The sequence below is a fragment of the Ctenopharyngodon idella genome, chromosome 7 (genome assembly GCF_019924925.1).
Source record: "Ctenopharyngodon idella isolate HZGC_01 chromosome 7, HZGC01, whole genome shotgun sequence".
NCBI lineage: Eukaryota > Metazoa > Chordata > Actinopteri > Cypriniformes > Xenocyprididae > Ctenopharyngodon > Ctenopharyngodon idella.
Window position 1 is genome coordinate 22,292,227 of NC_067226.1, and position 25,363 is coordinate 22,317,589.

Genomic DNA, 25,363 nt, shown 5'->3' on the forward strand with positions numbered 1-25,363 from the left:
TAAGGTTTTTTAAGGGAACACTTTCAAAGTGCATATAGCCAGCACAGAAAGTGGAACAGTTGACTGCAGTTTTGCTGTACATAAGGTATTTTTTCCACTGAATGCTGAACTATTTATGTGAAAGAAAAATGGTGTGACATTTAACTTTTTATTCCTCTCCTTAATCTCTTGCTTTTTTCCTTTCTTCACCCTGTGTGTCTTTACTGCTCTCAAATCCTCATGGATCTCTCATTTCTAAACAGTTCTCACACTCAAATGTTTTGTTCTTTTGGTTCTTTAGTCATTTTCTGTTTCTGTCCTGAATCCCATACTCTTCATACAGTCACTTTATTGTCTGAATCTGAATGACCTTTAGAGGATGTTTAAATTAGATTTAAAGTGTTTTTTCTCTCATTATTTTGTGTTGTTCGGATTTAAAAGTATAGCTCACCCCCAAAAAAATGAAAATCACTCAACTTTGTTGTTTCAAACTCGTATTACTTTCTTTCTTCTGCAGAACAATAGGTGACGTTTTAGAATATCCTGAAAAAAATACGCTATTATGAATATTTTGAAACAATATTATGAAACTAAATAACAGTGTCATAGAAGTGTTACATTCATTGCAAGTCTTAATCTTTCTTTTGATTCAGATCTCATTGAATCCTTTGACCGGTATTTTCTTCAAACCTTTTTCTTTTGTGCTCTTTGGAAGAATGTAAGTCATACAGGTTTAGAACAACATTAGGCTGAGTAAATGCTGACAGAACTTTCATTATTGGGTGAACTATCCCTTTAAGAAGAAAGAAATCCCTTGTTTCGATCTGACCTCTCCACAAATCAATTCCTCTCACTTTGTTTTTCTCCAGGTGACCCCCTCTTCTAAGATTGTGGGTGATCTGGCTCAGTTTATGGTGCAGAACTCTCTCTCTCGGGCTGAGGTGGAACAGAGAGCAGACGAGCTCTCCTTCCCTCTGTCTGTTGTGGAGTATCTGCAAGGACACATTGGAATACCACACGGAGGATTCCCTGAGCCCTTCAGGTCAAAGGTGAGATCACACTGTTTAATGGAAACTAAATGGTTTTTCATGTTTTTCTGTCACTGTCTGAATATTCCCAAGAAAACATATTTTGTTAGTAAAACTTTGATTTGAGAACTTAGAAAATTAAGAAAGAACTGTATAATAATCAAATTTAATAATATAATAATTTGAAATAAAAGCTTTGATTTTAGACATTTGTTAAAACAAATGTATATTTTGTCCATTTTGTTACATTTAATGTTTTATTCATTATATTAAGAGAGGGGACATGAAAATGTACTGCATAAAGAGGATTGACCCTTCGCATTTTTTGGCACATAAATACTAGGGCTGGGACAATAAATTGATTCATCTCGATTCATGGATCAATTCTGAGATTTTCCGAATGCATCACGATTCTCTCTTGAATCGATTCTGTGCTTAGTTTTTAACAGCAGATGGTGCTCTAGGCTAGTTTTTAACCAAACACTCAAATGCTCACGAAGAAGAGCGCTCGTGCGTTCGGCTATGTTCTTGCACCTCAAAATGCTTTTATGACACATGATTAATGTAAAAATTCATTTTATGAATGATTATTTTATAGAAGGTTCAAGTGGTGTGTGTGTGTAAGGAATTGGAAGCAAGCAGAAGATGGTTGTTTCTAAAGCACGCAGTGCCATCTGTTGTTAAAAACTAAGCACAGAATCAATTCAAGAGAGAATCGTGATGCATTCGGAAAATCTCAGAATCGATCCAGAATCATTTTTCAATTCAGGATTCAACGATTTATTGTCCTAATAAAGCCCTAATACATTAGTGAGACTCACAGTATTTCAGACAGGCAAACAAAACATTAGACCTTTGTTAGATCAAAAATAGCATTTAAGAACTGAAGCCACTTTATTTCTCAGAAACGTTCCTTGGAGAATTTATTTTTTTCCGTTGCATTCAGTCATTTAGCAGACGCTTTTATCCAAGGCACCTACTGTACAAATGTGTGAAAACATAAGTAGTTGTTTTTTTGTTTTTTTTTGCTGTTGAGAGACAGTGGCTTTGTTTTTGAGTAATCTCTAGCCACACATGGAAAGGAAGAGTGCGAGAGAGAAGAAAATGAAAAGGTGAGAGGATGCGATAAAGTGAAAGAAAGACAGTTCAAGAGATCGAGAGAATAGCTTTGTGTGAATCCATCACAAAGTTTGTGTTTATGTGTGAAAGACAGGATAAGAGACTAAAGATTTAAGGCTGAGTAAAGCTTGTCACTTGAAGGCTCTTAGTCACTAGTGACTGTGGCGTTTCCGCCTCCTTGTGCTGAAAGACTTGCTGAGAAAAGAAACCACGCAGGGTCTAATTGATCTACTATAATGCATACACACAGACACACACACACACACACACACACACACATCTACAGCCATAAGGTCACAGGAGAGACTTTTGCTTTATTTTTTTAAATGAAGTGGTTACTGAGGATAGACATCCTGCTTTTGCAGTCGAGGGCAAATTTACTTTGATTTCCTATTTCTCTGGCACACACAGAGACAAACAGACAAACTCTTTTGAAGCACTCTGAAGTCCAAAAATGAAAGATCAAAAGCTGTTTATCAGCACTGGCAGCATTTCCATGTAAGAGAGCTCAACGTGTGGCCTCACTGTAACAGAGACAGAAAAAGATAGAATTTTAACAGTTCATTTAGCGACTTTAATTCTGTGTCTTAGTAGGACAGATAAAAATATAATTAAGCCTGAATGAAGTCAATTAAACTTTGTAAGTGTGACTGACATTTGCAGACTGCTTCAATTAACCTTTTCTCACACAGAACCATGGGGTCACTTACTTTGGCTGATATTTTTGAGTAGAGACAAAAATATGACTGACTTGTCGACCAGGCAACAAGGATATTTCTGATATTGGCATCTAAAAGTGTGATCATTGACATAAATGTTCCAGTAATTACAACAAATCCACCGCATGTTCTTCCTGCCTTGTTCAAGTTGCTAAGAAACTAGAAAGTTTGTTTCTAGTTCATGTAGTTCTTCCAGCTAGTTCCAGTAGTTTAGCTTTATAGCTTCAATATGACAAAAGTACAACCATATTCATTCAAGATCGCCATGAACGTTAAAGCAAACAATGATGCAACAATCTGCATTAAAAACACATGAGAAATTAGTTGATGTCTGTCAAGTTTGTTCTCAGAATATCTATTGTTCTGTATCTGTCTAAAACAAATAAGCACCAATTATTTCAACGATGTGCACTTCATCAGCAGCTATTCCAACACATCTGTTGGAGCACGTCTCTTCACTTTTTAGTGCCCATAAGCAGTTCAGGTGATCTGAATGGCATACTAAATCAGTTCTCTGAGATGGCAGCATTGGTACTTTCATATTTACCTTCATATGCTGCAGATATTCCCTTCACCTGATCTTCCATTATAGATGTGATAGGAAATATAGCTAATAAAATGAGATCACTCTGGAATCCTTTTATATTTTGGAAATGGAAATTGGCCAAGCTTGGAAAATTATGCTTTTCCCATATCTTGTATGTAAACATGAAAACATCTCTCGAAAAAGCGCTCATTGTCAAAGTCTTCGTGAACACAGCTTTGATTGAGGACTTTTACACACTAGGCTTCTGGAGATCCAGTAGATCATAGCCAGTCAGATTTAGACTTTCTGACCTTGCGGAAGTTTTTCCCAATTTAGTGTGCCATACACATCAGATGTTTAGCAAACGGAGTGTGGGCCGTCCCTGCCATCTGAGTTCTAACTAGATATGACACGAAAAAGCGACAATTGATGATTGACAGATTGACAGATTTTGTCTTGACAAGACATGTTGATTTTTATTTTTGTGCAGTCATGCTGGGTAGCCTCGCCCAAACTGAAATCTCACTGGGCCACTCAATACAGTTGAATATCAAACACCAAATATGATACAAACAACTGTTGGCTGTGATTGTGTCATGTCTTTTTGTTGTTGTTGTTGTTGTTGTTGTTTTCAGAGCTTTCAGTATGGACAGACAAATGGCTTGTCAATGAACAAAACAAAAAATGAAAATTAAAGTTGAAAGTTGTGAATTTTGAAAACTATGGGCCAGATTTACTAAACGGGACAAATTAACATGAGAGTGCAATTCCACAAATGCACTAATTAAAGAACACAGACGCAGTCAAATCATCTACATAATGACCAACGCAATCTACCAAGAGTAGTGCAAATTAGCATTGGGACGCAAATAAGCAGAGCTGATGCTCATCAGGTGTGGGTCGACACAGGTGCAACTTGTTACATGTAATCTGACAAACACGTACACATATAGGCCAACATGGCTTGGCAAACATTATGTTCGGATAATGTTTTCCTCTGGCATTCCAAAGAAATTAATACGAGTGGAAAATATTTTCTCCCTTCTACCACACGCTCTCTGTTCTCTACGGCAGGAGTTCCCAAACACATTCCTGGAGCATCCACAGCACTGTACATTTTGCATGTCTCCTTTGTCTGACACACCCATTTCAGGTATTGGAGTCTCGACTAATGAGCTGATGATCTGAATCAGGTGTGTTTGATTAAGGAGACAGTGTTGGGGAGTGTTGGGGAGGCTCCAGGAATGTGTTTGGGAACCCCTGCTCTACGGTGTCTCCTCCTAGCAGCAACAATTGCAGCCATGTCACAAAATGACCAGGGCTCTGAACCGGTTCAAGGAACGAAAACAAAAACTGGAAATTTTGACTGGAACGTAACCAGTAATGGAAACGAAATCAAATTTAATCGTTCTGAACAGAAACGCTCATTTGAAATGGCCATTAACCGGTTAATAATGTTATTTTATCGTTCTGTTTATTATTTTGGTTTGGCAGTCAACCAATCACAAATTCAAATAGTACAGCTTATGCAAATGTGACGCTGACGCATCCAAAGCATGTAAAATGCCCGCGCTCATGTTCTACAGTGAGTGAAATGCCCGCGCTGACGCGCTCAGGCTCAGCTGTCAAGTCATCATAGATTAGGTAAGTCACAATGGCAATGCCCTGGCATTAGTTTTTCCGATGATATATGTCACCAACCGTCAAGCATTTAAGTGAAAATGAATGTCAAGTAATATGCAGCTTGTTGTGTGTTTTGAAACCAGCGAAAATTGCAGGATATGTAGAACATAAGTTCACACAACGTCACGCACATGCAGCGCTTCTGTGAACGGAGAAAACAGAATAAAACAATAGGCCTACATAAAATAAAAGGGAATATTTAGGCCTATAGGCTACGAGAAATAGGCCTATTTCACTTAAATAATTAGGTCTACAGATTAACAAAACTAAAGTGGTTCATTGTGGCGCACTCCAAAGATCTAGGAAAGGAAACAGACATTCTGCTTGTTTTCGTTATTCAAGTGTATTTTGTAAATGTATGAATTATGTCTTGCATTAAATTACGGAGTACAGTTTACTGTCTTAGAAGGAAAAAGAATTCCAGTGGTCGCGCCGGCGCCTCAGGCGCGCGCACACACAAATTCTTGCATTGCTTACTTGATATCGCAGCCTGTTAAATAATTAAAATAAAATACAATCAACCAAACATATAAAACGTTACACTGCTCAATTCAGTTCTGTAATACAATCTGCCGTTTACCACCCGTGACCACCGCCTGACTGTTAGGTGAAGGATGATGTCAATAATGCGAGTGAAGTAGGCTACAAAGCTTAATAGTTTAGCATTCATCTCGAAAATGGAAACAGTGTCGAATGAGAAAGGTAGGCTTCAGATTCACTTTAAATTAATTCATTTAGCATCTTATTTAGTTTTATTTCTAATTTTTTTTTTTTTTTTTTTCATTTTGGCTTGATGTAGGCATATAGCCTGAATAGGCCAACTGTTAACTTTAGAGGTTTTGTGGTAAAATAAAATAGGTCAGTTTTGTTCATAATGGATGTTTACAAACATTATAAACAAAGCTATATGATAGGCTATTTGTAAACATTTTATTTTATTTACCGATAAATTACATTATTTCTGAATGTAATAATAAAATGCGACGTAGCCTATCTTTTTTCCTCTCAGGAATAGCGTTGGTATTTTAAACCATACAGCAAACATTTTAAAATATCTTGAAAAAATACTTTATAAACCGTTTTTCCTTTTGTTTAATATGTTTAGCCTACAAATTTGGACAGAATCTTGTTATAAAAGATAATTGTAGGCCTATTGGCTAAGACGGCAAATACTCTGTTTTTTAAATAAAATGCTGTATGTATTGTTATTGTTGTTATTATTATTATTATTATTATTATTAAGTAGGCTACATGCAAACAAAAATTATTAAAAAGTTATTAACCGTTATTTTTTCTAAACAAACCGGTTTCGGAACGTTAATAATACAGAAGGAACGCTGGAACAGAAACGTTAAAATACCGATTCTGCTCGGAGTGAAATGATTGAATTTTTTTTCCATTTTTAAGCCCTGGTTAAGACATGCTTTTTTTGGGGCGTTAAATAATGGCGCAAATACCAGTAAATTGACTAGCGTAAACATTAGTAAATCGTGTTGCGTGATTCATTTAAATACTCTCCTCCCATAAATTTTGCGTCTGAAAGGGAAACTCCTACAAATGCATATGCAATAAGGTCAGCTGCAAAAACAGCACTACTTTTACACTGTGTGTCTTTAGTAAATCCCAACAGTAGTTTTTTAATGGCAAAAGATGGTTTGCGCTGACATAAGTTGTTCTAGGATCTTTATGCTGTGCGTGCTATTATAAAACCGTAAGTCTATCCCTCACAGCCTTCTGTTCATCCACATTAAATTCAATATAGCGTCTAACCACCTGACTAAGGTCTATTGCACATGTTTATGGCAATTTCTCATGTTTTATTACTTAATTACAATAGACAACACTGTTATATATTTATATATTGCATTGATGCTTCACCTCTAAACATTGCGTGTAAAAATATCCTCAGGGTGCCATTGTTGTTTTATCACCTGTTTTATCATACTAAATACAAGAAGGCACAAATACGCTCCCAAACACTGACTTGGGGCAATACTCATAATGCATTAGAGCTTTTTAAGATGGCTAATGATGCTATGTCCTCTGACCTGGGTATACATACACCACCACAGCCCCAGGAACGGTCAACATGTGTCTGTGGGTGTATTTGAGATACATTCGTCATAATTGGTTGGAAAGCTTTGTGCAGTAGGGCCTGCAGTGACTCACACATCCGTGGCTCTATCTCTGCCAATCAGCTCATCCAGATAAACTCAGGTACGTTACACACCACTGGACAAACACTGATAAGAGTGGACAATCTTCTCCCACAGCCGTACAAACGAACACACAAACTGGTTGAGATGGAAGAAATACAACCACAGTCTTAATGATATGATATGTCATGCGCCATCATATCGAGCACTCTGTGCTTTTTCAATCATTTTAGATGGAAAAACACAACACAGGCTTCCATTTAAACATCCATCATATCTTTTCTAAATATTTAAAGTGTGTATTTATGTCTATATAGTCAGTAAGAAGCAGCTTGAGGGGATGAAACTCTTCCCCTGTACGCATGCGGTTTTAGTGACGTTAGCAGACACTTCAATTAAACATCGCTCCAGTCTCAATCCTAAGGGCAATTAACCACTCTATCTTTAGAAACCCTTCCTACCACACACGCACACGCACACGCACACACACACACACATATTCCTGGCTTATAAATGGCCTCAAAAGCTGTCAAATTAATGAAGAGTGACTGAATGAAGCGTGGAGCATCTTTGAACTGCAGCCACTGTGACTAATAGAATTGGTGAGCCCTCTTTTGTGCCTCATGCCTCCGCCAAGGGAAAAGCCTCTAAACCCTTTCCCAGCAATCCTCAGGGAGCTCCTCCATACACTAATCAGCATGTTTTATGTATTATTTAAAATGCATTAGCTTGGCTGAATGTGCTAATAACTGGCTCATCTAGAGCAGAGACACTTCAGCACTTAATAGAAGGAGCAGGGCGATCATGGGAGGGTATATCACATCAAGTTTAAGACGCGCGGAAAAGGTCTGGAGAGTGTTGGTACGACATGCTGATGACGTGAGCCACTCATAAGACATGAGTGTACTTAATGTGATGTAGACAGTGATGGAAAGAGTTTTAGAGTGGCTGGGTTATGATGTCACTGTATAAAACAACTGAGCTCATTAATATTAATTAGTTGCATAGTTGCTCAGTAATTGAGTGAGTAACATGTAGCCAAGTATGGTTCCCTTCCCATACTCTAAAATTGTGCTCTGCATTTCACCCATCCAAGTGCACACACACAGCAGTGAGTATTGAACACACACATACCATGAACACACACCCGGAGCAGTGGGCAGCCACTTTTTGCTGCAGCGTCTGGGGAGTGATTGGGGGTTAGGTGCCTTGCTCAAGTTGTGGGTAATGAGAGTGGAAAAGAGCTGTTCATTTACTCCCCTACAGTTCTACATTTCCTGCCGGTACTGATACTCGAACCCATGACCTTCGGGTTACAAGTCCGACTCTCTAACCATTAGGCCACAACTGCCCCCATTTCTAGTCATGTTTATGAATTGACCTGTGCAGATATGCTTGCATGGGCTTATAGGCATTTAGCGTATTTTGAGATTTAATGGGTTAGTACACCCAAAAATGAAATTTCTGTCATTAAGTACTCACCCTCATGTTGTCCCAAACCTGTAAGACCGTTCATCTTTGGACACTGGCTCAGTATTGGCCGAAGCTGTTCACGTGAGCAGCGCGACGCATGTGTGCACTGCGTTCACTGCATTCACTACGTCAACTGCGTATGACAACAGTTCAAATTGTTAAATAAAGTCATCATTTTTGGTTTGTTTTTGCACACAAAAAGTATTCTTGACACTTCATAACATTGAGGTTGATTCAGTGATTCGGATTGCGTGTCAAAATGCCAAACTGCTGAAATCACGTGACTTTGGCGCTCCGAATCACTGATTCGAAACAAAAGATTCGCTGTGTCTCGGCCAGAAAGCTGCGCTTGAACACACCAAAAGGACTAAAGGTGACTGTCAACTAGCACATGCGTTCTGCGCCTGCATGTATAATAATAGTATCAATAGTCTAATTTTTGTCATGCAAAAAGGAAAACCGAAACAAAGACTGCAGATATACAAGCTGTAAACAAAGCAGCACTTGCTTACCATTTTGAATATCAATCACACTGATCACTTTCTTCATTCAAGTCGGCTCATGTTATTCTTAAAATATTCATGCATTCGAATGCTCAGGTAAGATGACGTAAAATTAGAACAGCCTTCTGTCCGTACTGTCTTAACTCTTTACTCGCTTTCATCACTTTCGCTTTTATTCTTGTGCACTGACTCATTCGCGAAGCTGAACAGCCAGTCAGAGTTCTCTCTCTCACTGACGGCCCAACACTAAATCAACATGCTGAATCGACCAAAAAAACCCAGACGGCTTGGATATTTGTCAACATAGATGTAAATTTGTTCTCCAAAAATCACCCTGAGTTGCTTCTTTACATTCAAAATGCTGACTGACTGCATCAGTTAAATGCTGCGGCAATTTAGTAGGTCATAAGATAAAGAGCTTATGAGAATGTTTGTTAAAGCAAGTCTAAAAGCTTTCAGTTCCTGTTTCTCATCTTCAGATTAAGTCTAATAGGTGAGTCACAAATGTAATATCTGTCAGACTTTAAGGAGAAACAACCACATGGACTCTCTACTATCACATGGGTTCTTTTTCAGTCTAGAGTGATCATACTCATCTGCACACTTCAGATTGTGGCAGATGATTGATTGAGTGATTGATGGACTGACTGAGACAGGGTTTCAGAGGATGTGTGTGAATGACAGCACACTTCTTTACATCCCCGTTCAACTCGCTGAGTCTGCCAGACCATTACTGTCACAGACCATAGGCTCAGTCCTTGTGCCATGAATATACACTTTCCCTATAGGTACCAATCAGGATTTCACCTCTATACAGCAGTGCTGGAGAATAACAAACTAAAAAGTAGCAACGCTAGTAACTTAACTACATTTTTCATTAGCGTCACAGTAGCCCAGCTTTTTAAAAGAATATTTTTAAAGTAATGAGTCTTTTACCAACGAGTGAAAATGCTTCATCAGTACTTATTTAATAATGTCTTGCCTAAAATTTCCACTCTCATGCTCTATAAAGCATTGTGAATTCTAATTAATTTTACTGAATAGTTTAATTTCAAATGCTTCATTTAATTTAAAGCTGCAGTCCATAAGTTTTGCCTCTTTGTCGCCATCTCGGTTTGAAACCTGCAATTGCAGTTATTTGCGGAATTATCATTTTTACATGGGTTGTGCATTGGCACGGCTCCTCAGCGTGGATGAATCTAATGTTTGCTGTCAGTCACCACATCGGTGTGGATACTGTACTTCGGAATCACACATTCATGTCTTGGAAGTATGACCAAAATAAGAATTTTCATCAGAAAATCTCATCTGAACAAGTAACATATCTGCCACTTTTGTTCTGACAAACTGAGCAAAAAAGCATTACAATAAATCGCGCTGCCAATGGTGATTAAATCTAACGATCGCTTAGCTCGGATCATGTCAAACCGTGCAAATTATTATTATTGTTACACTTTGTTCTCAAATTGTTAATGTTAACAACATCAGCATTGTGTGACTGTGTATTAGCGTTATCTGTATATTTCTATTTCTGTAGCCACTTCGCAACCTGAAGTCTTTTGCTTTTGACTACGGGTGAATCTCCAGTTGTCACTAATGATTGTCATTTGGACCTTTCTGGATTACAATCTGCCATCGAATTGATAAGTTTAATTATTGCAGCTGCTGTGAGAAAAGGCTATTAATGGTCCACTACCAGCAGCATCCTCCACATGCCATATAGCCTACTGGCTGGGACTCCTTCTTTATGTAAACAGACGTGACGTAATGACGCAAAGACGAATGGCTGCATGCTTGAATTTTCTGCGGAATCTCACCAGTATCTTTCTTATTAGAAAACATTATTACAAGCCTACTGTTGTGAATTGGGCTAAGGTAAGGAGATAGTTTTGGACAGTTATGTACTTGCTCAAAAATTGATTTCGGATAATTTTTAACCAAAAAAAGTTACGGACTGCAGCTTTAAGTCATTATTTAAAATTTTAATTTACTGATTTACTGATAAATTACATTTTAAAATATATTAAAATGGAAAACACTTTTAAATTGTAAAAATATTTCACAATATTACTGTATTTGTGATCAAATAAATTGCAGCCCTGGTGAGGATAAGGAAGTAAAAAATCTCAACTTTTGTTTATTGGTGTATTTAATTATTATTTTTATTAGTTAAATGTTGTTCATCACTGTTTTTGTTATTCAAATGTTGGTGCTTTATAGTTTTATACTGTATAATAGTATTTAGAGTAAACTAATTTGTTGAAATGTGTATCATAAGTAATTTTCTCAATCTCTGACCAAGTCAAGTATCTTCCCAGTTCACTGTTCTACAAGAACGGTATTCACTCTGGTTCAGAGAGGATAGAAAGGCAGTGTAGTCAAACATGTGCGCACTGATTCTAACACAATAACACACATACACAGACACCTGTGTACAAGGCATTTTTACCTGTCTCATTAAAAAGCTGCTTTGATTTTCCTTCATGTTTCTATATATGATCTGGCAGTTACTGCGTAAACATACTCACAGTTGGAACAATTACACAGCTCCCTCAGAGGCTCGACCACAGGAAGATGCGTTCAGGTCAGAGAGCGAGAAGCTTCATACTGTTTTATGGCTACATGAGTTCCCATTACAGCCCACTGCTTTGTGGTCTTCTCTCCTGTGGATACTGTGAGGAAAGCAATGGACCATCACGCCTGACGAATTTGATTTGGGCCAGTGAAATGAGTCTCTTTGTTAGCTAAAGTGCATGAGAGCACTCACAGACAGATGGAGAGCAGAGAAACTCCTAGTGGATTTTCAGACATATAATTAAATGCGATCTCTTTATGCCCATTTCAATGGAAAATTTAGCAGGATTTTTTGTGCGAATATTCCTTAAAAGTAGAAATCAAGAGGTCAGGGGCATATAAATGTAGATTGCGTATTAATTGATGTATTCGGTAAAGCACCAAGAAGAACTTAATCAGTTTAGCTCTTCATGAGTCGCTTAATGTCTTTTAAAATTTAATTAAGCATCACTTTACTTCTTCTATTTGTACTGACAGACATATGTCTGATGATTAATGGTCATAGAGACTGGTAAAATTTTGGTGGCACCTTTTTTATCCAGGCTTATTGATCTCTCCAGGAGGATTGTTTAGCACATGACATCACTCCAGCGATATTTCCAGCCAGGCTGTGACAGTACAGAATGACAAACAGCCTAAATACACACACTTGGATGGGGACGGATGATTCAGGGGGAAAAAGAGCAAATCTCATCTCCTTGCAATCTGTGTCAACAATGTCAAATATCCCCTTTCACCCAGCACAGAAAGCAATGTGAGGGAAACAGAAGCTCTCCTAGAAACTTCTCCTGCCTTATATTTCTGATATAGTAACTGCTGTTTTCTGAGTTATGAAATTATATAACCTGTGACAAGAGTCCATAAACAGTTTCTCTGCAAACCGCCTGGTAATCCATATAGCATACAGTAGTTTTCGAATCCTTATAGCAGAGAGTCTGAGTGCAGATGCCAGAAGTCTTAGAAAGCGTCTTTCTCCACAGTATGTGTAGTAGCACAATTGCTCTTGCAGTAGTTTATGGTAATGACAGTGCTGATAAGGAATACATAATGCTATGCTTTAACATACTATGAAATAAATGCAGTTCAAGTCTTCTCCTTAAGCTCCTTACCTTACCTCAGGCTTGGAAAACTAGCTTTGTAGTTTTCTCACTGCTTTTGCACAGCTTTACTTTCTTTTTCTTTTCTTTTTTTTTTTCCTAGGTTTTGTGCTTAATGTTTCCACATTGGGACTATATGTACATTTCCTCAAACAAGATGTTAAATGTGGAAAGAGATAGAGACCTTTCATAATCCTTAAAGGGATAATTCACCTAAAAATGAAAACTCTGCTGTCCATACAATAAAAGTCAATGGGGGTGTAGCTTTATTTTTGAATCCTACACTGCAAAAAATGCTTTTCTTACTTAGATTTTTTTATCTTGTTTCCAGTCCAAATATCTAAAAATTCTTAGATCAATAAGAATTTTCTAGACAAGTAAAACTTATTTTGTTTTCAGAAAAAAATGAGTCAAAATTAAGTAAGTTTTTCCTTAAAACATGCAAAATAATCTGCCAGTGGGGTAAGCAAAATAATCTTGTTTTCAGTTTGAAATAAGATTATTTTGCTTACCCCATTGGCAGATTATTTTGCTTGTATTTTTTCTGAAAACAAGACAATAATTTTTACTTGTCTAGAAAATGCTTCTAGATTTAAGAATTTTTAGATATTTGGACTGGAAACAAGATAAAAAATCTAAATATGAAAAGCATTTTTTGCATTGACTTTGATTGTATGGACAAAAAAAGTTGAAACATTCTTCAGAATATCTTTTTTTTGTGTTCGCATAAGAAAGTAAGTTATGGAAGCTTGTTTCCACCACTAAAGTTCTAAGATTCAGAATTGTGAGATATAAATTGCGAGTTTATATCTCGCAATTCTGACATTATAACTCGAACTTCTTTTCTCAGAATTGTGAGATATAAACTTGCAGTTGCGAGTTATAATGTCATAATTGTGGGATATAAATTCACAATTGCAATTGTTTTTATGTCAGAATTGTGAGATAAACCATATGAACGGGATATAAACTCGCAATTGCTAGAATTGTTTTTCTTGCAATTCTGACTTTTTTTCTCGCAATTGCGAGTTTATATCTTGAAATTCTGACTTTTCTCAAAATTGTGAGATATAAACTCGATTTATACAGTAGGGCTGCACGATTTATCGCGATAAAATCGCACGCGATAAAATCGCACGCGATATGGCAAAGGCTGCGATTATTTAATGCGTGGCTTGTCAGAGCTGTACGGCTCTGTGATCAGTAGTAAATGCTTCTCCATCTGAAAGCCAGAGGGCGCTCTTGCGCAGAAACTCCAAATATGCCCTGCAGCAGAAGAAGATAACACGCATCATATCGCTGTAGCTGAATAAAAAGAAGATTGAAATGCTTTGATTAATTAAACATTACTAATAAACACACGACTGCCTTATTCTGTGTAAGAAGCCACATCATCTCACAGAAGGACGCTCAACTGTCGTTATGAAGTGAGTTTGGAGTAAAAACATGTTATTAAATGTTGTCTTTTGTTGGACAAGATGTTAATAAATGCTTCTCGTGTCTGAAAAGAAGTTTGACGCTTTTGCTTTTTCAAATGTACATTATAAGTGATTCAAACTCGCAGTGCTTTCAGATGGATTAGCATTTGGAGCCATACTTCATTGACAAGCCGCGCATAAAAAAAACAATCGCAGCCTTTGCGATTTCATAATCGCACTAAGAATCGCGTTTAAGCGATAATCGCGTTCAAGTTCAATGTTATTTTTCGTATCGTGCGATATATCGTGCAGCCCTATTATACAGTCCAAATCTGAGGAAAAAAATACTGACTTTTTTGTTTATATCTCACAATTGTGACTTTATAACTCGCAATTCTGCCCTTATATTCGTTAATTCTGACTTTATAACTCACAATTGCGACTTTATATCTTTCAATTCTGACTTCATAACACGCAATTCTGACTTTATGTCACTCAATTCTGACTTTATAACTCGCAATTGCTAGTTTATATCACGCAATTCTGGGAAAAAAAGTCAGAACTGTTAGACAAAAAGTCGCAATTATCCTTTTTATTTTTTATTCAGTGGCGGAAACAAGCTTCCATAGAAAGTCATACAGGTTTGGAGCAACATAAGGGTGAAAATGATTTTTTTTTTTTTTTTGGGTGAACTGTTCCTTTTAGGATTAGCTGTGGAAGGGTTTGATAGAAAAAGGCTATACTTGCACATCTCATGTGTAGTGTATAAAACCTTTATAATATAAAATATGATCTTTTATGCAGATATTTCGGTCTTGTGGTCACTTAAGAATGAATTTGCAATGTCTGCAAACATTCAGAGAAGAGTCTGAGACATGTTACTCTACTGCTGAAAACAAACAGCGTCTCAGTTCTGAGGTATTGAGGTTGTTATATATGAATCATCAACTTCACAGGACTAATGCCCCTGAGAAATCTCAAGTGATGGAGTGATGAGGGATAAAAAGATTAGAACATGTGAGCTTCCATACCCCCACAGTTAGCCTGGACAAATAAACTTGCATACAAATATTCAGACGGCATAACTGAGTCAGAAAACTGCTAAAATAAACCTATAAGTCGCATCAAACAAAAGGGAGCCCATATGGACTGAAATTATGACTCAACTGCTATTAAGTGGCAATTTATTCAAAAGTTAGGTGGGTTGGGACTGCAGGCAGCCTTTTCTACTATTTTATCTGAATAACAAAATGGGCCGCTGAGTGTTTTACGAGCTGATCTGTTTTGTGTTCCCTCTCTTTCCTCCACGAGCCCTTTTGTGTAGACTATTCACTTTGCCCCCATTAGAATCCTGGATTTTTTTCAGCACAAGTCCAAGGACCATTTTTTCCAATTCATTCTCACTGCTGTGAAACAAAAAGGAGAAAATATTGTCACTTGGCTGTTGCCTTGCCAACACCAAGAAATCAGCAATTTTTTGTACATAATGAATTGAGTCATTTTAATGGCATATTGATGGTGTAACTTCTCCTTTGCAATTGACCTATTTGTCAAAGTGTTTGTGCTTTTGTTCATTAACACCCACTCTGACAGCACTAATGATGTATTTAGTATGTTTGAGCTTGCAAAGTCAGTCAATAGCCAGAGGACAAAACTGTGTAAGATAGTAAATGGTACTATTGTTGATTCATTTGCTAAATATTTATGCTTTTCAGTGACCTGAAGACGGACTCACATCACTCTTTAGCTCTCTTGTTCTTGAGCTGTCAGCATCTGTAACCTGGATTGGGTGTCATGAGGAGGACATTTCACTCATGACAAATTCTTCTTGGCAATTCAGTTTTACTAAATAGTTCTCTCAAAAAAGAAAATTGTCATTGTTTACTTCGTCAAAATGAATTTGTGTAGAATATTCTGGCTACTTTTTTCCATATGATGAAAGTGAATCAGGAACAGTGACTTTCGACCTCTAAATTTTTCAAAAAAGCACAGCACCGCAGAATTATAAAAGTGGTTCAAATGACTCCTCTGCTGTATTCCAAATTTTCAGAACAAGTCATCATTCTTGTGAGAAAGACCAGAATATAAGCCATTATTCTTCTGCTCCAGTAAACTGCATCGAGTCAGTGAGTTGAACTCGAGAACTAAATCAGTCCAATTCAAATCGTTTTTGTGAATTGTACCAGCAGATTCAATTGAAAAGATATGACTGAGAAGAACAGTTGGTCCACAAATGTGACCCTGGACCATAAAACCAGTCATAAGTCACATGGGTTTATTTGTAGCAATAGCCAACAATACACTGTATGGGTCAAAATTATCCATTTTTCTTTTATGCCAAAAATCATTAGGATATTAAGTAAAGATCATGTTCCATGAAGATATTTTGTAAATTTCCTACTGTAAATATATCAAAAATTTATTTTTGAAAGTAATATGCGTTGCTAAGGACTTCATTTGGACAACTTTAAATTGTTCTCAATATTTTGATTTTTTTTTTTTTTTTTTTTTTGCACCCTCAGATTCCAGATTTTCAAATAGTTGTATCTTGAACAAATATTATCCTATACTAACAAACCATGCATCAATGGAAAGCTTATTTATTTAGCTTTCAGATGATGTATAAATGTCAATTTCAAAAAATGTACCCTTATTTTGTGGTCCCAGGTCACAAATGAAGCATTGCTTCTTTAATAAGCTCTTATGAACATGTCTGGGAAATCTAGGGAGAGTTTGTATAATGACAAATTTAATATTCAACAATATTATTGATTTGACTGCACTGACACTATTGGATGAGCTGGGCACTATATGAACTGAGCTGGATGATGACATCACTATTATCTGCAGAACTGCTTTTATAGATGAAATAAACTAATTTCATAATTTATGATCTTTACAACGAAACTGAATAAACACTGAACTGACTTCATCTGAACAATGACACTATTTTCTTTCAGAGCTGCTGTACAGCCAAATTGAACTATGTTTGCATTATTAAATCATTTTCCTGTTATCACTGTAAAGCTGCTTTGAAACATTCTGTATTGTATAAAGCACTACTTGACTTGACTTAATGACAGAACTTTAATTTTTGGGTGAACTATCCCTTTAAGAGTTGTGCTCGGCTGGTACTCTGATTGTTCCACCACAGTTTATGCCTTATAACAAGTTAAACGTTTGATGTTTCTCGAAGGTGCTCAAGTCATTGCCTAGAATCGAAGGTCGTCCGGGGGCTTCACTTCCACCGATGGACTTTGAGGCTCTTGAGTCTGGTCTACGAACGGCACACGGTGATGAAATCACCCCTGAAGATGTGATGTCAGCAGCCATGTACCCCAAAGTCTTCCAGGAGTTTAAAGAGTTCACATCAAACTTCGGTCCAGTGGACTGCCTTAACACTCGCCTGTTTCTGGACGGCCCCAAAATCGCAGAGGAGTTTCAGGTGCGTTGATATTACACCGGGACATGCTGCGACTAACAGCATTTACATCAATTGACTTAATTTACTTACCACTGTGCCTCATTTCCTCTCTTACTAATTTTTCAACTATATTTCACTCTGTTAAATTTATAACACCATGTGATTTGACCTTCTAAACTTTACCCTGACTGCTCTCTCACCGGGAGGTTTTTGCAAAATTAGATTTCCTCGTGTCCTCAACTAGCCTCCACTTTCACAAAGTTTATTAGCACACTTTATTGCAACAGTGGTTGTAAAATTGATTAGCATAGTAAGATTGAATAGCAAAATATATTGCTTTGAACATCTAGGCTCTCTTTGTGAAGTTGCCGTGAAGTCAGATAAACCATAAATTATATTTTACAGCTCTAATTTAACTGAGAGTTTGACTTTGTAAAGTTCAGTGAGTGCTTAATCCATGCTAGCTCCTGAATAATCTCAAACTGGTACAGCTGTATCTCTATCTAGCTGAGCCCTGAGGTGTTTCTAAATGTGTTGATTGGAGCTTAGCCGTGTGTTTGGCTCCTAAAACCCCATTATGAGTTAAGTGGGTGTTACCTGGCAGCCATGAACGTGTCTCGGAGTCCTACTGCAGGCACCTCGAGAACTGAGAGCACCAGATGCAGGACTCGCATAGCTGATCACGCTCCGAGACAGAGCGAGAGCCAGCCAGGAGTCAAACTCACCTACAAAGTCATTTTACTTTGAAAACACACCAAATCTGTTCGATTGAAAAGTTTGCTTGCGTCTCTTAATCATCTGCTGGCCTGATTCTTCAAACCAGGTCTCTCTGTACCCTTTCAAAACGAACCAGATTTTCTTCGGTTAACATGCGTAATCGTAAATTTCTCAGGGACTGAAGTTATTTGGCGGCGTGTTTCTCCACCCAGTTGAGCTGTCCAAATGAGATGTTAGTCGTGGCTGATTAGCGTAGATTAGCATGAGCTATATTAAGCTGTCACTGAGGCAAATGCAAGCGAGCCCCAAAATAGCATCCCCTCCACAGCCAGACAGCACATGGTACAGACCTAATGCCTGCCAGAGGCCTAATCACTCACACCTTAATCTGCCATAATTCTACCTAATTTTTTTCAGCCTATTGTGCCCCAGTCTGGTTTTGTTGTTTTGTTTGTTTTTGTTATTTCAGCTCAATCACAGCTTTTCATTTCTCATACCTAGCTATTCGCTGTGTTTTTATATGTTTCTGGCTCTTTCCTCTCACAGGTTGAGTTAGAGAGAGGGAAAACGTTGCACATCAAAGCCTTGGCCTTGGGTGACTTGAACAAGTCTGGTCAGAGAGAAGTGTTTTTTGAACTCAACGGCCAGCTGCGTTCAGTTTTGGTCAAGGATACGGCAGCAATGAAGGTAACTGTTTGCTGTTTGTTTTCCTCTCTAGATTGGTTTGTTTCATCACTGAAAAGCAATTATCCTGACGCAAACAGTACACTCAATCATTCCGACATGTTTTGCGAATGTTCCCTTTTCTCTCTCGAGGTGTGAATAATTTCTGTCATAAGCTAAAAATGATCTTGCTCTTGCTGTCATGAGCGTTTATCACTTTGTGGCAGGAGTGTTAAAACATCTTTTAAATTATTAGGGCGCACAATGTATGTTTTCATTACAAGTCAATAGTGCTGTGTGGGAACTTTATGTCAGCCGTGGACACAGCAATTGTAACTGTGCCACACTGCTTGTGTAAAATATAATTTGGCAGATTATAGCATGATTTAACAAAACTGAAGATCTCACTTTCATTGCCCACACATAACACATCATGTTTAAGATGATTCATTCATTATAAGATATTCTCTTTGGTAAACAAATATTCATATAATGCGTCCTAGTCTGGAAGATGGTTTCCAGCCTCTGTGAATGCTCTTTTGGTTTGTTATTGTCTTGTTTGGCTTAAAATGGCAGACAGAGGACGGTCCAAACACATTTATAGCAGGTTTCACGGACAAGACTTAAACCTAGTCTCAGACTAAAATGCATGTTTGAGCTAAAAGCAACTTGCACTGACGTATCTTAAAAATATGTCAGTGTCATTGTTTTGTCTCAAGATGCACACCAGTAATGTTTTTTTTTTTTTTCTCAGGCACATTTTAAAAAAGCAACTAAAATGTCCTAATTGAACTAAGGCCTACCCCTGGCTTAATATAAGCCTTGTCTGTGAAACCAGGCCTTAGTGTCTTCAGTCACAGATAAGTCAGAGTAATGACACTTGCTCATATGCTCAATAGAGCTCTCCTTCTGTCTGAACACAATTAGCAAGAGTATTTCTCCTCATAGAGTTCATTTTTGCAGGCCCAACATTTTTCTTCTGCTGTCTAAAGTTTTAATAGCTTTGAAAAGAAACTTAAATCTGATTTATCTCTAGGCTGTTTGTTTAAAGTTAACATGAATGACAGATACTAACACTGTCGCTGGTTTCTGCCTTATTCATCATAGCTGTGAAGTTGGGGGAACAATAGTTATGTAACACTAGTTGTGAAATAAAAATTTTATCACTTATAATATTTATACTATTTATTTATAATTAACATATAATCATTTTCTAATGTTTCTACAGCATTTTATTAATCTTTGTTAATGTTAATTTCAGTATTTACTAATAATACATTATTAAAATCAAGAGCTGTATTTTTTTGTGTTAACGTTAGCTAATGCACTGTGAACTAACATGAACAAACAATGAAATGCTGTATTTTTAAGGGTTAGTTCACCTAAAAATCATCCCATGATTTACTCAGCCTCAAGCCATCCTAGGTGTATATGACTTTCATCTTTCAGATGAACACAATCAGAGATATATTTAAAAATATCCTTAGTCCTCCAAGGTTTATAATGGTTGTTAATGGGGTGCCACGTTTGAAGTCAAAATAATGCATCCATCCATAAAAAAAAGTAATCCATACGACTCCAGGGGGTTAAAGGGATAGTTCACCCAAAAATGAAAATTTGATGTTTATCTGCTTACCCCCAGGGCATCCAAGATGTAGGTGACTTTGTTTCTTCAGTAGAACACAAATGATGATTTTTAACTCCAACCGTTGCGATCTGTCAGTCGTATAATGCTTGTCAATGGTAACTCCATCTATAAGAGTCAAAAAAACATGCACAGACAAATCCAAATTAAACTCTGCGGCTCGTGACGACACACTGATGTCCTAAGACATGAAACGATCGGTTTGTGCGAGAAACCGAACAGTATTTATATAATTTTTCACCTCTAAAACACCTCTATGTCCAACTGCCTTGCACATCCGGTTAGTGAGGTCTGAAAACGCGTTCTGATGACGGAAGTGATGTCTCACGCTTATACTTCAATGAGTGCGAGACATCACTTCTGTTGTCAGAGCGCGTTCAGACCTCACCAACCGGATGTGCAACGCAGTTGGACATAGTGGATGCACTGGGGGTAAGCAGATAAACATCAAATTTTCATTTTTGGGTGAACTATCCTTTTAATAAAGGCCTTCTGAAGCGAAGCGATGCGTTTTTGTAAGAAAAATATCGATATTTAAAACTTTATAAATTCAAATAACTAGCTTCCGGTGGATGAACGTATATCAAACCAAAATTTATTCAGACAACTTGAACATTTCATTCATTAATACAGTTTATTGACTATAGTTTTAAAACATGGTAATAAAATATGACAAGATCTCAGAGTTAAACTGTGTCAGAAAAAAATAATGTCTTAATTATGTCAGATATCACTTAAGCAAAACATGGTCAGGTCAAAGTCTCTGAATAATTTTTGGTTCCAAATTTTTATCAATTTTACTGGTAGTCCACTGTATGAAGAATTTTTGGGTATAATATGTCACAGTTTATTTTGCTATCCTCACTTACATAAATGAACTATAGTGTCCTGCACCCACTAGTAAAAATATATCAAAAATATCAAAAATGTCTGAATAATTTTTGGTTTGACTGTATATATTACTAAAGCAGAAACATTTGTTTGAGGTGTGCATAATTTCGTTATAATCTTTCTCATTGTATACACTTTAACAGTCCATTTATCATGTTTCTCATAGCAGAAAATGACAGGCAGTTTGGAAATAGTTGTGAGGGAAAATGTGAAAAATGTTTCATTGCCTCTGGTCTCCCCTGTAATCATCTCATTCTGTTTTCTGCTGCACCAGGAGATGCACTTTCACCCTAAAGCCTTGAAAGACGTGCGGGGACAGGTTGGAGCTCCCATGCCTGGTAAAGTGGTGGAAGTAAAGGTGAAGCCAGGCCAGAAGGTGGAGAAAGGTCAGCCCCTCTGCGTCCTCAGCGCCATGAAGATGGAGACCGTCGTCAACTCTCCAATCTCAGGCATCATATCCAAGGTGCACGTCAATGCCGACAGCAGCCTGGAAGGGGATGATCTCATCCTGGAAATAACCGAATGAAATTTTAAAGCTACAGAGGTTAAAGGTTGCTTTTCTAGAATTCATCTTGTAATTTGGTGGACTGATGGTGTTGTAATTGCTGATGATTTTGAGATTTCTAATATGGTGTAAAACTGTGGAAGCTTGTTTCCGCCACTGAATAAAAAATAAAAAAAGGTATTTGCAACTTTATATCTCACAATTCTCACTTTTTATCTCAGAATTGTGATATATAAGCTCAAAGAAGAGAAAAAAAGTCAGAATTGCGAGAAAAAGTCAGAATTGAGTTTATAACGCGCAATTGTGAGTTTATATCTCACTTTTCTGACATTATAACTCACAATTGTGAATATATTTCTCGCAATTATGTTTATATCTCGCAATTCTGAGAAAAGAAGTCATAATTGTAAGATATAAACTTGCAATTGCGAGGAAAAAAGTCAGAATTGCAAGAAAAGTCAGAATTTGAGTTTATATCCCACAATTGTGAGTTTATATCTCGCATTTCTGACATTATAACTCGCAATTGTGAATTTATTTCTCACAACTGTGTTTATATCTCACAATTCTGAGAATTCATTATTGCGATGTAAACTCACAATTGTGAGGAAAAAAAAGTCAGAATTCTGAGATAAAAAGTCGCAATTACCTTTTTATTTTTTATTTAGTGGCAGAAACAAGCTGCCATACTCTTCTGAGCTTTCAGAGTCAGAATTTTTTTCTTTTCTGTTATTTGATTCAAAATAGAAGCATATAGGTAAAGCATTTATAGCTTGTGACTAGAAACCACAGAAGCCTTTGTGATTTACTTTTTGGTATTCAGTTATCGCTCTGTTAATACACTGAGGACAGTGAATCCAGTGAATGTACTTACAGCCTGAGGAAGGGAGGACACATGACGCCTACATTACAGACAGATCATTCCAGTTTTATTATTGTTTTTAAAGTGAATTAATAACATATTAAAATGAGCAAGATTCATTACAAATCCAGATGGCACTATCTGAATTTATATGCTTGTTTGTGTATGTGTGAGAAAGAGTGAGAGAGAAACACTGCAAGTTTGAAGAGGAACAGCAGTTTCATATTAATGTCATGTTAGTGAAGCGTAAAATCAGTTTAAAAATGTCTGAAATATTAATACCAGCATATATTCTAGTAGATGCACACTAAGCACAGTGTCGTCATGATAACATCATTCTGCAGATCTTGCAAAAATAATAAAGTTGAGTAATTATGAAGATATTTAGATGTATATAATAATCAACAATAATTAAAGATTCAAAACCAGCCATTATTTTGGACTAGCTCATAATAAGAAATGTGAGTGTATCTGATGTACTGTGGTAAGTGTGTAATTATAATGCTTTTGAAAGTTACTGCATAACAAATTCCTTATTTCGTTCTCCTCTCCTCCTCTTCTTAATCACTCTATCACCTTTGCACCATGGGAGCGCTCAGGTTTGAGCTTCCACTGTAAGTGAACAGCAAGTCATTACACAAGCAATAATGAAGTAAACAAATGCAAAACATATGTCTGTGGGGCAGCGAAGAGAAGCTTCATTTTACAAATACTCCTTCAAAATGTTTTGTAAATGTAATTGTGTAATATGTTTACATAAATCCCACTTAAAAGCTCAAACAGTGTGCTTTTCTCATTCAGCAGAATGCTTTTTAAAACATTCCCTATTGAATGCTGTACAAAAAGAGACCGTAATTATGGGTAATCGTTGGTGTGCCATTAATAATGGAAAAGTCTCCGGTGTGTTATTAATGTGTTATTAATGATGTGCTGCACAAGATAGTTCATACTTGACCTTGAAATAAGCCTTGATTATAGTTTCATATAGAAATCTCACTGTGATGGTGGATACATACTGAAATTGGGATTCACAAAAGAAAATCTGGATTTTCTTTACCAATATATGGTCCCGATACAAATGGTCCAACTGATTGAAAAGTTGATGCAGTCTGAAGAGATCAGAGGGTGAGGGTGATTGTTTATCGAGCTCTTGGATGCGTTCAGTTTTTCTGATTGAATCTGGCTTGCTTATCAACGGCTTAGTGCAGAGAAATAGAGCTGTCTTCCATTGTGCCACAATTTCACAATGGCTTTTCAAGAAATCATATGACTTGCGCATGGTTTTCACACATCTTAAATTATTAGCTTTTGTGTGCTAGAGATGAAGTGTGTGAATGAGCCTGTGCAAACAGCGTTCATATATGACGCATGTTTTTGTGTGTATGCATATGAAAGCCAGAGATGCATACCCACGCGTTACCCACGTGTTACCAGGGATACCAAAAGGTACATGAAACAGAAAAATCAACTACTGTTCTTTGAAGCTGCTCAATTAAATACAAAAACTGCTTAATGCTTTTTTTTTTTAATGCCGCTGTTTGGCGGATTCTGCCATGTTCTGATGTTTACAAGGGAAATGCTCAACCAGTAAGAACCTGTAAGGTTCTTTATGGAACCAAAAACAAAAACTGGGTTTTGATGTGTTTCTATTGAATTAACAGGACTACAATTACTATTTATACAAAGAGAGCTTCATAATTATCTTTTATCATCATTAAAACTATTGACTTTTCTTTGTATTCTTTTGAGATAATTACTGTTAAATGTGTAATTCATAGTAAACTCAAATTCTGTACGTGGGTGGAGAACTGAGGACATTATCAATTCAGTCCTTGTCTTTCAGTTGAGGATTTCTCTATTGAAGCTGAAGAATTAAAGCTCCATACACTTTAGTTTAGTCATTTAAATTTTTATAAAGCAGGAATGTTTTGTCTGAACTATGTATGTTGATGCCGTTCCCTTTAAATCCTACATTGTACTTGCATGATTTTAAGAAAGTTTATTTTGTTATTTTGTTTCCTTCTTTTCCTCCATTTTAAACTTTGTGTAGATGGTTGTTGCTTTGTAGTAATCATGTTAGAGAGATGTTCAAAATAATACAATAAATTAAATAAAGAATTACAACAACATAAAATCTCTCACATGAGATCTCTTTACTCACAAACAGTGAAATGAACTGCTATTCTAATGATTTGTGATGGTGTTAGTGAATTTAATGACCTAGTGTAATCACTACTCACATGTAGACCATTGGGCAAAGATTATGTCAAAGTTTTTTTCACAATATTTTTAGATACATTACTGAATATGTAACAGATTTTAAAGGTAGAGTAGGCAACTTTGGAGAGGCTAGCAATAGCAAGCTAGCTTTGAAAGCACAA

General features: G+C 36.8%; 1 protein-coding gene across 1 annotated transcript in view; it reads left to right on the top strand.

Annotated features, from left to right (window-relative positions):
• The window catches only part of pcxb (pyruvate carboxylase b), a 203,665-nt gene extending 178,549 nt beyond the window's left edge, over positions 1-25,116 (top strand). Inside the window, exons 18-21 of the mRNA XM_051900588.1 lie at positions 849-1,028; positions 17,472-17,720; positions 18,963-19,103; positions 21,890-25,116. Of these exons, the coding sequence (XP_051756548.1) occupies positions 849-1,028; positions 17,472-17,720; positions 18,963-19,103; positions 21,890-22,141 (822 nt within the window). The 3' untranslated portion in view covers positions 22,142-25,116. The remainder of the gene's footprint in view (positions 1-848; positions 1,029-17,471; positions 17,721-18,962; positions 19,104-21,889) is intronic.
• Positions 25,117-25,363: the final 247 nt, after the last annotated feature.